This window comes from Anolis sagrei, chromosome 13, assembly GCF_037176765.1.
Source record: "Anolis sagrei isolate rAnoSag1 chromosome 13, rAnoSag1.mat, whole genome shotgun sequence".
Lineage (NCBI taxonomy): Eukaryota > Metazoa > Chordata > Lepidosauria > Squamata > Dactyloidae > Anolis > Anolis sagrei.
This window is the reverse complement of record NC_090033.1, coordinates 1260179-1274125: the sequence shown is the minus strand read 5'-3', so window position 1 is coordinate 1274125 and position 13947 is coordinate 1260179. Positions and strand designations below refer to the sequence as shown.

At 38.9% G+C, this 13947-nt stretch overlaps 1 protein-coding gene across 3 annotated transcripts in view; it reads left to right on the top strand.

The window, feature by feature from the left end:
- The window catches only part of PRKCZ (protein kinase C zeta), an 83348-nt gene that overhangs the window by 13438 nt on the left and 55963 nt on the right, over nt 1-13947 (top strand). For all 3 annotated transcript variants that reach the window (XM_060759045.2, XM_060759047.2, XM_060759044.2), the window contains exon 5: nt 2739-2789. In XM_060759045.2, coding sequence (XP_060615028.1) covers nt 2739-2789 — 51 coding nt within the window. The remainder of the gene's footprint in view (nt 1-2738; nt 2790-13947) is intronic.

The following is a 13947-nucleotide window of genomic DNA, read 5'->3' as shown; positions in this document are numbered from 1 at the left end:
AATTTGGTCCAGGGAATGAAAATACATCCTGAATATTGGATATTTACATTACAATTCATAACAGTAGCAAAATTCGAGTTATGAAGTAGCAACAAAAATAATTTTATGGTTGGGGGTCACCCCAACATGAGGAACTGTATTAAGGGGTCGCGGCATTAAGAAGGTTGAGAACCACTGCTCTAGAGGGTATAATAATCCCTTCTTTATCCTGCCTTGGCTGTTCCCAGTGGTTGCACAACTGAAGTGGACTGGAATTGAGAAAATGAAGCATAGTGAATGAGAAGTTCCCACCTAAAATAGTGCTTCATTCTAGAAATTTCTGAAGAGTTAGCTCCATAAAAGAGGACTCCTTTGCTTGAAGAACCACATTTACTATTAGTATTATTATTGGGTCACGGCCTACTGTAAGCCGCACCAAGTCCTTCGGGAGATGGTAGCGGAGTACAAATAAAGGTTTATTATTATTATTATTATTTGAAACACAACAAGATTAGTACAGTATTATTATTATTATTATTATTACATTTATTATTTTACACTATTATTATTACATATATTATTTCACTCTATTATTATTATTGCATTATTTATCATTACTTTTATTATTTTACTCTATTATTATTATTACATTTATTATATTTAAATTAGTTTATTATTATTATTGCATTTATTATTTTACTCTATTTATTATTGTCATTCTTACATTTATTATTTTACACTATTATTATTACATATATTATTTCACTCTATTATTATTATTATTATTGCATTATTTATCATTACTTTTATTATTTTACTCTATTATTATTACATTTATTATATTTAAATTAGTTTATTATTATTATTGCATTTACTATTTTACTCTATTATTGTCATTCTTACATTTATTATTTTATACTATTCATATTACATTTTTTTATTTTTCTCTATTACTGTTATCATTACACTTACATTATTTTACCCTGTTATTATTTTTATTCCATTTATTATTTTACTCTATTGTTATTTTTACATTTGTCCACTGTGCCCTGCCTCATGTACAGAGGAGGAATTGTTGGAGGCTACCGACAATGCCGGTGCTGTTGCCCGTTTTTGGTCAAAAGATATTTAGCTGCCTGCGCGCCTTCTATTTTTATCGGTTTTATACTAATTTATAATAATAATTTATAATTTATAATAATAATTATTATTTTTACATTTATTATTTTACTGTATTATTATTACATATATTATTTCACTCTAGTATTGGTATTGCAATTAATTATTACTTTTATTATTTTATTCTATTTTTATTATTACATTTATTATATTTAAATTAGTTTTTTTATTATTATTATTCTATTTTTATTAATTTTATGCTAATTTATGCAATGCTTTCGATATGAAACAATAATAATAATAATTACATTTATTAATTTACTCTATTATTATCACATTTATTATTTTACTCTATTATTACTATTATGAATACATTTACCTTATTTTACTCCATTATTTTTATTTCCTATATTATTTTACTCTCTGTATTATTGTTGGAAGGATACGTGAGCACAATCACATTGAAGAAGGTTAGAATAATGGTTTAATCAGAGTTGGACAATCTTATCTTAAATTACAGTTTCATATCAGTATTCAAAATCATTTAACCTACTAATGTCTCAATTATGGGCATCTGTTTTTATTTTGAAATTGACCAGGAGCTGCTCCATTTCCCACCCTTGGCTTATACTCAAGTCAATACATTTTCCCATTTTTTGTGGCTAAAATTAGGCTTAGATTTGGGTTATATTCGAGTATATTTATGGTAACTCCTCTGGTTTCTTCTGGATTGAGAGAATCAGCTGTCTGCGAAGACGTTGCCCAGGGGACGCCAGATATCTTGCAATCCTGCGAGGAGGCTAAAGCAGTGGATGTGGCTCTTAATGAGACATGCCGCATTATCACAGGGTGCCTGCGCCCTACACCACTGGAAAAATTACACTGCCTAGCCGGTATTGCACCACCTGACATCCGCCGGGAAGTAGCAGCCAATAGTGAAAGGACCAAGGCAGAGACATCTCCAGCTCATCCCCTGTTTGGGTATCAGCCAGCACGCCAACGACTTAAATCTAGAAATAGTTTCTAAGATCTACAGAGACACTCACTGGAACACCTCAGCAAGCGAGAGTCCAAAAGTGGCAGGCCCAAACCCAGTACCTCAACCAATGGCTGATACCCAATGAGAGACTCCCCCCTGGGCACACAGAAGACTGGGCGACTTGGAAGGTGCTGAACAGACTGCGCTCTGGCACCATGAGATGCAGAGCCAACCTTCAGAAATGGGGCTACAAAGTGGAATCCTCGACATGCGAGTGCGGAGAGGAGCAAACCACTGACCACCTGCTGCAATGCAACCTGAGCCCTGCTACATGCACAAGGGAGGACCTTCTTGCGGCCACACCAGAGGCACTCCAAGTGGCCAGAGACTGGTCAAAGGACATTTAATCAACTCTCATACTCACAAATTTTGTAATCTGCTTGTTTGCTTTGCTCTGTTAGAAATGTAATATAATTTGACTGGTTGTTCTGACACGACAAATAAATAAATATGGTAACTCCTTTGGTTTTGAGTCCTTGTTCTGCAATGATGCTAGTAGATATCATCAAGGCTTTTGAGCAAAGTAGCAAATTGCTAGAAATGTCATTCGTCAAGTAGTATCTATTTATTTATCTCTAATAATGTTTTGTTTTTGTACCAGTTTTCCCGAGCATTCCGGAAAAGCCAGGCCTGCCGTGCCCGGGAGAAGACCGTAAGTGGCATTCATGGTAGAACTACCTCTTACTATGCTTAAACGTGCTTTGTTTACAAAATATTTGTAGGTCTTTTGGTGCGACATATTAGCAAAGCCTTCGGTGTGAGGGTCTTGTTGAATGAACACACTAGATGTCTGTGTTTAAAGTTGATGAGTGCTTTTAACAACGGTTGGAAATCCAAGTTTCTTGGTTTGTAAACTCCGTAGGTTGGCAAGTGAAGGGTAGACAAGTCTTTCGTGTATAGTCATCCTACTTAGAACGTTGTTAGGTGGTGGTTGTTATTGTTATTGTTTGGAAGAAGCTAAGACAAAATGGAGACAATTATGCAAGGGGAAAATGGAAGGAAAAAGGAAGAGGGGCCGACCAAGGGCAAGATGGATGGATGGCATCCTTGAAGTGAAAGTGGCAGCCAATCAGATAGCTGCCACATACATACATACAAACATTCACTTTTATTATATAGACTAGCGGTCCCCTGCCAGGCGTTGCTGTGGCCCAGTCTGTTGATCTGGAAAATAAAGTAATGAAAAAGTTTCTAATCTATGTTTCTAATCTATGTCATGTCTTCCTGCTTGTGGGTAAACCGTATTTCTTGCTGTTTCTTTGTCAGTGTGGATGTGGAGATTGTCTGGTTTGCCTACTCTGGAACAGGCAACATATCATCGTCCTTCTTTAGGGGTCTCTTTCAAATCTGTGATACTATGTCTCTCTGTGTGTGAATCATATTTATCTATATTTATGGCTGGATGGCTCTTTGTCAGGAGGGCTTTGATTACGTTTTCTTGCCCAGATGAAAGGAGTTGGACTGGATGGCCTTGAGTATTTTCTGTTGCTCACGAGGGGTTCTGTGTGGGAAGTTTGCTCCAATTCTGTCGTTTGTGGGGTTCAGAATGCTCTTTGGTTGTAGGTGAACTGTGAATCCCAGTGACTACAACTCCCAAATGTCAAGGTCTATTGTATTGTTGAAGGCTTTCATGGCTGGAATCACTAGGTTCTTGTGGGTTTTTTCGGGCTATAGAGCCATGTTCTAGAGGCATTCTCTCCTGACGTTTCAACAGAAAGGAAGAGACCATGAAAATGAACAAAATCTGGCTACCAGTATTAAAAAACTGTAAAATTACAACAGCAAAACAACAGAGAGAAAACAACCAGGCACATCTTAACACCTCTCAGCAAGAGATTTTCCCAGGCTCAGCCAGGCCTTCAAATGCTAATGAAGGTGGTCAGTTGAAACATTCACCCCTAGCTCTAGCAGAGAAAAGCTCTTTGCCCCACCCCAGCCATTCCACAGATATATAAACCCATTGTCCTAATTCCAACAGACCTCACTACCTCTGAGGATACTTGCCATAGATGCAGGCGAAACGTCAGGAGAGAATGCCTCTAGAACATGGCTCTATAGCCTGAAAAAACCCACAAGAACCTAGTCAAGGTCTATTTCCCCCAAACTCCATCTGTGTTCATATTTGGGTGTATTGAGTGTTTGTGCCAAGTTTGGTCCAGATCCAGTGGTTTGTGCTTCTCCACACTCGCATGTCGTGGATTTCACTTTGTGGCCCCATCTCTGAAGGTTGGCTCTGCATCTCGTGGAGCCCGAGTGCAGTCTGTTCAGCGCCTTCCAAGTTGCCCAGTCCTCTGTGTGCCTAGGGGGGAGTCTCTCGTTGGGTATCAGGTTCTGGGTTTGGGCCTGCCACTTTTGGACTCTCGCTTGCTGGGGTGTTCCAGCGAGTGTCTCTGTAGATCTTAGAAAACTATTTCTAGATTTAAGTCGTTGACGTGCTGGCTGATACCCAAACAGGGGATGAGCTGGAGATGTCTCTGCCTTGGTCCTTTCACTATTGGCTGCCACTTCCCGGCGGATGCCAGGTGGTGCAATACCGGCTAAGCAGTGTAATTTCTCCAGTGGTGTGGGGCGCAGACACCCCGTGGTAATGCGGCATGTCTCATTAAGAGCCACATCCACTGTTTTAGCGTGGTGAGATGTGTTCCACACTGGGCATGCGTACTCAGCAGCAGAGTAGCATACCGCAAGGGCAGATGTCTTCACTGTGTCTGGTTGTGATCCCCAGGTTGTGCCAGTCAGCTTTCGTATGATATTGTTTCTGGCACCCACTTTTTGCTTGATGTTCAGGCATTGCTTCTTGTAGGTCAGGACACGGTCCAGAGTGACTCCTCCCAGGGATTTGGGTGCGCTGCAATGCTCCAATGGGGTTCATTCCCAGGTAATAATCCTCAGAGCTCGGGATGCTTGTCTGTTCTTAAGGTGAAAGGCACATGTCTGTGTTTTAGATGAGTTGGGGATCATCTGGTTTTCCCTGTAATAGGCAATAAGGGCACCTAGAGCTTCGGGGAGATTCTGTTCTACCATCTCAAAGCTCCCTGCTTGAGCGGTGATGGCACGATCATCAGCATAGATGAAGCTCTCTGTCCGTTCTGGGAATGGCTGGTCATTTGTGTAGATGTTGAACATGGATGGGGCAAGCACGCTCCCCTGAGGCAGGCCGTTCTTCTGTTTCCGCCATCTGCTTCTCTGGCCCTGGAACTCAACAAAAAAGCTCCTGTTTTGTAGCAGGTTTCCTATGAGGCAGGTGAGGTGGTCGGCCTTTGTGATATTATATATATGATATATGATTAGGGATCAGCTGGTTTTCCCTGTAATTGGCAGTAAGAGCACCTAGAGCTCCGGAGAGCTTCTGTTCAACCATTTCAACGCTCCCTGCTTGAGCGGTGATGTCATGATCATCAGCACAGATGAAACTTTCTGTCCCTTCTGGCAGTGGCTGGTCATTTGTGTAAATGTTGAACATGAATGGCGCAACCTGTTTTCCCCTGTAATAGGCAGTAAGAGCACCTAAAGCTTCGGAGAGCTTCTGTTCAACCATTTGAAAGCTCCCTGCTAGGGTGGTGATGGCATGATCGTTGGCATAGATGAAACTCTCTGTCTCTTCTGGCAGTGGCAGTTCATTAAATGTTGAACATGGATGGAGCAAGCATGCTCCTCTGGAGAGAAGGAGAGAAAGAAGGAAGGTTGGCCACAGCAACGTGTGGCGGGTACAGCTAGTATATAATAAATGTTCATTTTTTTTTGTTCAACAACAAATGTGAATTCTTCTCAATGGTAAAATAAGACATGCCCTGAAAATAAGACCTAGGGCATCGCTGGGAGCAAATGTTTGCTTATTTTGGGGGAAACGGGGCATATGTAGAATCACTGGGTTGTTGTATGGTTTTCGGGCTATATGGCCATGTTCTAGAAGCATTCTCTCCTGATGTTTCGCCTGCATCTATGGCCAATTGTCTGGTGATTATGTGGAAAAGTGAATTGTGGTAGTTAAAGAGCACAATCTAAGGATTATTTCTGCATTTGATTTATACAAATATTCCCATCCAAACCCAAGGAACGAAGGTGGAGGCATTACTTTTCATTCAACCCTCGTATGTAGTGTTAGCCGTTGGTTATCGTGATGTCGTCACTGTCTCCTTTTGGGATACCTTTTAAACCCATGAGCGTTCAACTCATTGGCATGTTGATAGTGATCTGAGTATATGCTATTTGTACATCGTCCTTCCATTGGTCGACTCCATTAGCGGTATATGAACTTCTAGAACTCTTGATGAGACAGACACATAATAAATTATGGATTTGTGTAGATGAATGTCGCTCGGTTGACCTAGATCTTCCAACGGTACGTAGCATGCTCACTCCGTTGCTGTGTTCATAGTCAGGTCGAATCACACTTGAATGGCTTGAAAAGCCTGCCGATTAGGATATGGTCTGATTTCTCAAGAAGCAAAGGATGAATCCTTTGCAGAGGAGGCCTTCCTGGAAAACCGCTCCTGAAAGACTCTCTGCATTCTGGATTGTTGCCAAATCACAAATTATATTTATTTATTTGTTTATTTATTTACAATATTTATATGCCACCCTTCTCACCCTGAAGGGGACTCAATATACATACATACATACATATATATATATATATATATATATATATATATATACACACATACATATTTATTTATTTATTCAGTTCTTGTGGGTTTTTTCGGGCTATATGGCCATGTTCTAGAGGCATTTCTCCTGACGTTTCGCCTGCATCTATGGCAAGCATCCTCAGAGGTCTGCTGGAGCTGGGATAAAGGGGTTTATATATCTGTGGAATGACCAGGGTGAGACAAAAGGCTTTTGTAAGTTGGGCTAGGTGTGAATCTTTTCAACTGACCACCTTGATTAGCATACAATGGGCTGACAGTGCCTGGAGCAAACTCTTCTTGAAAGGTGATTAGATGTCCCTGCCTGTTTTTCTCTCTGCTGTTTTAATTTTAGAATTTTTTAATACTTATTTTAATATTTTTTAATATTTATTTATTATTTATTTATTTGCTTTATTTTTATTTTTATTTTTTAATATTTATTTATTATTTATTTATTTGCTTTTTTAATATTTATTTATTATTTATTTATTTGCTTTATTTTTATACTGCATTTTTCAGCCTAATTCGGCGACTCAATGCGGTTTACAATGCAATTTATATAACAGAACAATTAGTTAAAACACAACATACACGACAGACAATACAAGACAACACAACATAGTCATCAACGCCTCAGTAAAAATCAGATTCCGTTCTCATAATCCTTCTACCATTGCTTTGTTCATTTATACCGTCTTCATGAGTTCAGTTGCCTTGTTGACCGATATACACACTCACACATATATATTATATATATATATATATGCACACTCACACATATATATTATATTATTAGCATAGTACAATATCAGTATTAATTAATTATTATATTGCATTATACCATTATACTGTAATATTATTAGTAATATTATATGTAATATAATATCATATTATTAGTAGTATTATATTGCATTACATTATAATATTATAAATATTATATATATATATATATACACACAATATATTAACTTATATTATATTATACTATCTTGTATTACATTACATTACATTATATTATATTATATTATATTATATTATATTAGCCATCCTTTGCCACATGTTGCTGTGGCCCAGTAATATTATATGTAATATAAATATATAATTATAATATCATATTATTATTAGTATTATATTGCATTACATTATATATATATATATATATATATATATACACACACACACACACAATATATTAACTTGTATTATATTATACTATCTTGTATTATATTATATTATATTACATTACATTACATTATTAGTATTATATTGCATTACATTATAATATTATACATATTATATATATTTTATTATGTATTATATTATACTATCTTGTATTATATTACATTACATTATATTATATTAGCCATCCTTTGCCACACGTTGCTATGGCCCAGTAATATTATATGTAATATAAATATATAATTATAATATTGTATTATTATTAGTATTATATTGCATTACATATATTGCATTACATTTATATTACATTACATTATTAGTATTATATTGCATTACATTATAATATTATATATATATATATATATACATACATACATACACACACACACATTATTTTATTATGTATTATATTATACTATCTTGTATTATATTACATTATATTATATTAGCCATCCGCTGCGTTACGTTGCTGTGGCCCAGTAATATTATATGTAATATAAATATAAATATATAATTATAATATCATATTATTATTAGTATTATATTGCATTACATTATAATATTATAAATATTATATATATATATATATATACACACACACACACACAATATATTATCTTGTATTATATTATATTTTTTTGTATTATATTACATTATATTATATTATACTAGCCATCCCCTGCCAGACGTTACTGTGGCCCAGTCTGTATGTGTTTTGTGTGTGTATATATGTGTTTATATATGTGTATATATCTGTGTATCTGTATATGTGTGCGTATATATATGTGTGTGTGTGTTTGTGTGTGCCTATGTGTGTGTAGATGTGTATATATGTGTGTATATATTTGTGTGTTTATATGTGTATATGTATATTGTGTATATGTGTGTGCTTGTCTATATGCATATTTGTGTGTATATATGTGTGCATGTGTATATTTGTGTATGCATGTGTATATGTATATATGTGTGTGTAGGTAGATGTATGTGTGTGTATATTTGTGTGTGCTTGGGTATATATGTGTGTGTGTATGTATGTGTGCATGTGTATATGTATATGGGTGCGTGTATATATGGTGTATTTTGGGTTTTTTTAAGTCTGTTCTGCTCTTTTTTTGTGTTTTTAGGGGTGATGAACACTCGTTGGACTGTTAGGTGTACTGTATCAAAATTGAGTGTCAATTCATCCAGTGGTTTTTGAGTTATGTTAATCCCACAAACGAACATTACATTTTTATTTACATAGATTATATTATTAACATAGCACTGGAGACAAGGTGGAACTGTCCCTTGGCCCCCCCTCTCTTCACTCTGGCCCAGAGCGGCAGATACTAATTTAGGATTAATTTTTTTTAATTTTACACGAGTGGCTAGGATTTATATTTCACTAGCTGTCCCCTGCCACGCGTTGCTGTGGCCCACATGGGGGTTCTGTGTGGGAGGTTTGGCCCAATTCTATCGTTGTTGGGGTTCAGAATGCTCTGTGAAGTGAACTATAAATCACAGCAACTACAACTCCCAAATGTCAAGATTCTATTTTCCCCAAACTCCACCAGTGTTCACATTTGGGCATATTGAGTATTCGTGTAGAGTTTGGTCCAGATCCATCATTGTTTGAGTGCACAGTGATCTCTGGATGTAGGTGAACTACAACTCCAAAACCAAAGGACACTGCCCACCAAACCCTTCCAGTAATTTCTGTTGGTCGTGGGAGTTCTGTGTGCCAAGTTTGGTTCAACAATGTGATGTGGCGGCAAAAAAAGCCAATGGGATTTTGGCCTGCATCAATAGGAGCATAGTGCCTAGATCTAAGGAAGTCATGCTCCCCATGCCTTATTCTGCTTTAGTTAGACCACACCTGGAATATTGTGTCCAATTCTGGGCACCACAATTCAAGAGAGATATTGACAAGCTGGAATGTGTCCAGAGGAGGGCGACTCAAAGGATCAAGGGTCTGGAGAACAAGCCCTATGAGGAGCGGCTTAGGGAACTGGGCATGTTTAGCCTGAAGAAGAGAAGGCTGAGAGGAGACATGATGAGAGCCATGTATAAATATGTGAGAGGAAGCCACAGGGAGGAGGAGGAGGGAGCAAGCTTCCTTTCTGCTTCCCTGGAGACTAGGATGCAATGGAGGAATGGCTTCAAACTACAAGAAAGGAGATTCCATCTGAACATGAGGAAGAACTTCCTGACTGTGAGAGCCGTTCAGCAGTGGAACTCTCTGCCCCGGAGGGAGTGTGGTGGAGGCTCCTTCTTTGGAAGCTTTTAAGCAGAGGCTGGATGGCCATCTGTCAGGGGTGATTTGAATGCAATATTCCTGCTTCTTGGCAGAATGGGGTTGGATTGGATGGCCCATGAGGTCTCTTCCAACTCTTTGATTCTAGGATTCTATGATTCTATGATTCTAATTCCATCGTTGGTGGGGTTCAGAATGCTCTGATTGTAGGTGAACTATAAATCCCAGAAACTACAACTCCCAAATGATGAAATCATTTTTTTGAGTGAAGGACGTACATTGGGCAGTTAGGTGTCTTGTGTCCAAATTTGGTGTCAATTCCCCCAGTGTTTTTTGAGTTCTGTGAATACCACAAACGAACATTACATTTGTATTTAGATAGATTGAGTCAGCAATGCTTGTATGTGCTTCATTCCTTGTTTATATCCTAACAGTTAAAACATTACAGGCCGCTAGATTTTATTGTTATTTTTTCTCACTGAAAAAAAGCTTAAACATTCTAAATAAACATTGTTTTAATTGATTTTAAAATCCTCATGCGTTCTTCTGTCTGGTGTTTACAGTGAGCCATATTTAAACCTTTATGCCTGGAAATGATTTTCGGAGAGAATGGTGAGAAATTTCCATTCACTCAAAATAGGCTGCCTCTTAAATTAGCAATCTGTTCGTGCAGACTAATTTTTCTACATTGGTACAAAAATATGGCCTTTCTGGAATGCATTGGGCAACAAGACAGTTGAATGGATAATCCTCTGCCCCACTGTGTTGTGAAAGCACACCTCATTCAGATTTCTCCAATGTGTGGGGCGTAGACATCCTGTGATAATGCGGCATGTCTCATTAAGAGCCACATCCACTGTTTTAACATGGTGAGATGTGTTCCTCACTGGGCATGCGTACTCAGCTGCAAAGTGCAAGGGTAGATGCCTTCACTGTGTCTGGTTGTGACCCCCAGGTTGTGCCAGTCAGCTTTTGTATGATATTATTTCTACCGCCCACTTTTTACTAGATAGCCAAGTGGTGCTTCTTATCAGTCAGAGCACAGTCCAGGGTAACATCTAGGTATTTGGGTGTGTTGCAATGCTCCAGTGGGATTCCTTCCCAGGTAATCCTCAGGGCTCGAGATGTTTGTTTGTAAGGTGAAAAGCATACATTTGCGTTTAAGATGGATTAGGACTCGGCTGGTTTTTCCTGTAATAGGCAGTAAGAGCACCTAAAGTTTTGGAGAGTTTCTGTTCAATCATTTCAGAGCTCCCTGCTTGAGTGGTGATGGCACACTCGTCAGTGTAGATGAAACTCTCTGTCCCTTCTGGCAGTGGCTGATCATTTGTGTAAATGTTAAACATGTATGGAGGATCCCTGAGGCAGGCCGTTCTTCTATTTTCGCCATCTGCTTCTCTGGCCCTGGAACTCAACAAAAAAGCTCCTGTTTTGTAGCAGATTTCCTATAAAGCCATCAAGCCTCTGTTTAAAAGCCTGTTTAAAACCCTCCTGTAATCTGCTGCCTTTCAAAACCATCTTCTATGTACTGAGGGTAAATAATTATGCTTTATCGCATTGTTTTAGGTAGCTTTCTATCACCCACTTTTTGCTCGTTATTCAAGCAGTGCAGGATAAAAGGTTGATTATTATTATTATTATTATTATTATTATTATTATTCTTTCCCAGTGTGGGGCTTAGGGAGGTAGATTGCTCTCACTTCCCATTGTCTCAGCTCTATTTTTAACTAGGAGTTGTATGTAAAAACCATTAATCTTCCTAACACTAAACCAGCATTTGCAAGACTGGCTGATTTCCCTTTCTGTGGAGTACAGCTGAAGCATTTGCTGCAGACTCCATTGTAAACATTGCACATTGTTGCCTTCAGATTTGTGGAAATAAGTAGTAGTTAGAAACCAAATCCTTTGTGACCCCAACACTGTGCCAAGGGACAGATCTAGAGTTGGGAAACACAATTTCAGAATTTTCAAAAGTTCAGGTCATTCCCAGTGTGGAGTTGTATGTAGGTCAAATGCTTGTAACTCAGGCTCTGCCAGTAGATATAAAAACCAATCATCTCCCTAATACTAACCCAGCATTTGCAAGACTGGCTGATTTTCCTTTCTGTGGAGTACAGCTGAAGCATTTACTGCAGACACCACTGTAAACATTGTACGTTGTTGCTTACAGATTTGTGGAAAGGGGTAGTACTCAGAAACCAAATCCTTTGTGACCAGAATACTGAGCCAGGGGACAGATCTAGAGTTGGGACACACCGTTTCAGAAGCTCTGATTTAAGGCACTGACTTTTCGAAAGCTCCAGCCATGTCTCAGTGCGGGGCTTAAGGAGGTAGATTGCTCTCACTTCCTGTTGCCTCAGCCCTGTTTTTATCTAGGAGTCATATGTAAGTCAGATGTTTGTAACTCAGGGACTGTCTGTACATATAAAAAAAAACAATCATCTATCTAACAGTAAACCAGCATTTGCAAGACTGGCTGATTTTCCTTTCTTTGGAGCATAGCTGAAGCATTTACTGCAGACTCCACTGTAAACATTGCACGTTGTTGCCTACAGATTTGTGGAAAGATTTGTGACCTCAACACAGAGTCAGGGGACAGATCTAGAGTTGGGACACACAATTTCAGAGTTTTCAAAAGCTCAGGCCATTTCCCAGTGCGGGGCTTAGGGAGGTAGATTGCTCTCACTTCCTGTTTTTAACTAGGAGTTGTATGTAAGTCAGGGTCTGCCAGTAGATATAAACACCAATCATGTCCCTAACACTAAACCAGCATTTGTAAGACTGGCTAAACAGTCTGATTTTCCTTTCTGTAGAGTACAGCTGAAGCATTTGCTGCAGACTCCATTGTAAACATTGCATGATGCTGTCTAAAGATTTGTGGAAAGGGGTTGAATTCAGAAACCAAATCCTTTGTGACCTCAACACAGAGTCAGGGGACAGATCTAGAGTTGGGACACGCAAGGTATCGGGTTTTTGACCGTGCAGGCCATTTCCCAGTGTGGGGCTTAGGGAGGCCAGAAGGCCACTTGATGTGGCTGCGATGTCATTTATAACAGCTGATTATGGCTGACACTCTTCGTTGACTGCAACTCCTGATGCCTGTAGCAGTGCCTCTCTGGTTTTTGTTTTGTTTTGTTATGTGTGTTAGAAAGATCTCTATATTGCTGAGATATGTGTAGGGCTTTGTGTGTGTGTGTGTGTGTGTCGTCTGCTCCTTGACATCCATGCCATGTTTTAGTTTGTGCCTCAGCTGCTCGCTACAACCTCCCAAGGGAGCCAGTACCACCCGTGCCTGGATCCATGAGGCAAAGATGTGAAAGACGGAGGAGAACGGGATAACCAGGCTTCCGTTCAATATTTGCTTTTTAACATCCAGGCCGATCCTGCCCGTCGCCCTTTTATTTTTTCCTTTTGGGGTGTGTGTTGGGGTGTCTCCCGCTCTTCAAACAGAGCCAGCCTCTGTGCAAAAATAAGGATCTCAGTGGCATCCCCTCCTGCCTTTGCTCGCGCATAAAGAATGACATGCTGAGGAAGCGAAAGAATAAAACTCCGTGAGTAATGCCTTTCTTTTCGGTGCCTTTTCCCCGCGATTGTTGCAGACCGAGGCCATTGATGCAGTGTGCCTGTGCATGCGGCGCGGCGCATAATAGAAGTCAGCATTTTGGTTATCTGCTCGCCTTCGTTGCGAACCCGAATTTTGCTACAAGCACAGATTTTCTCTGCCGCCTCTTGCGTCTTCTGGGATGTGGCCGAGCGAGCCCTGAGTA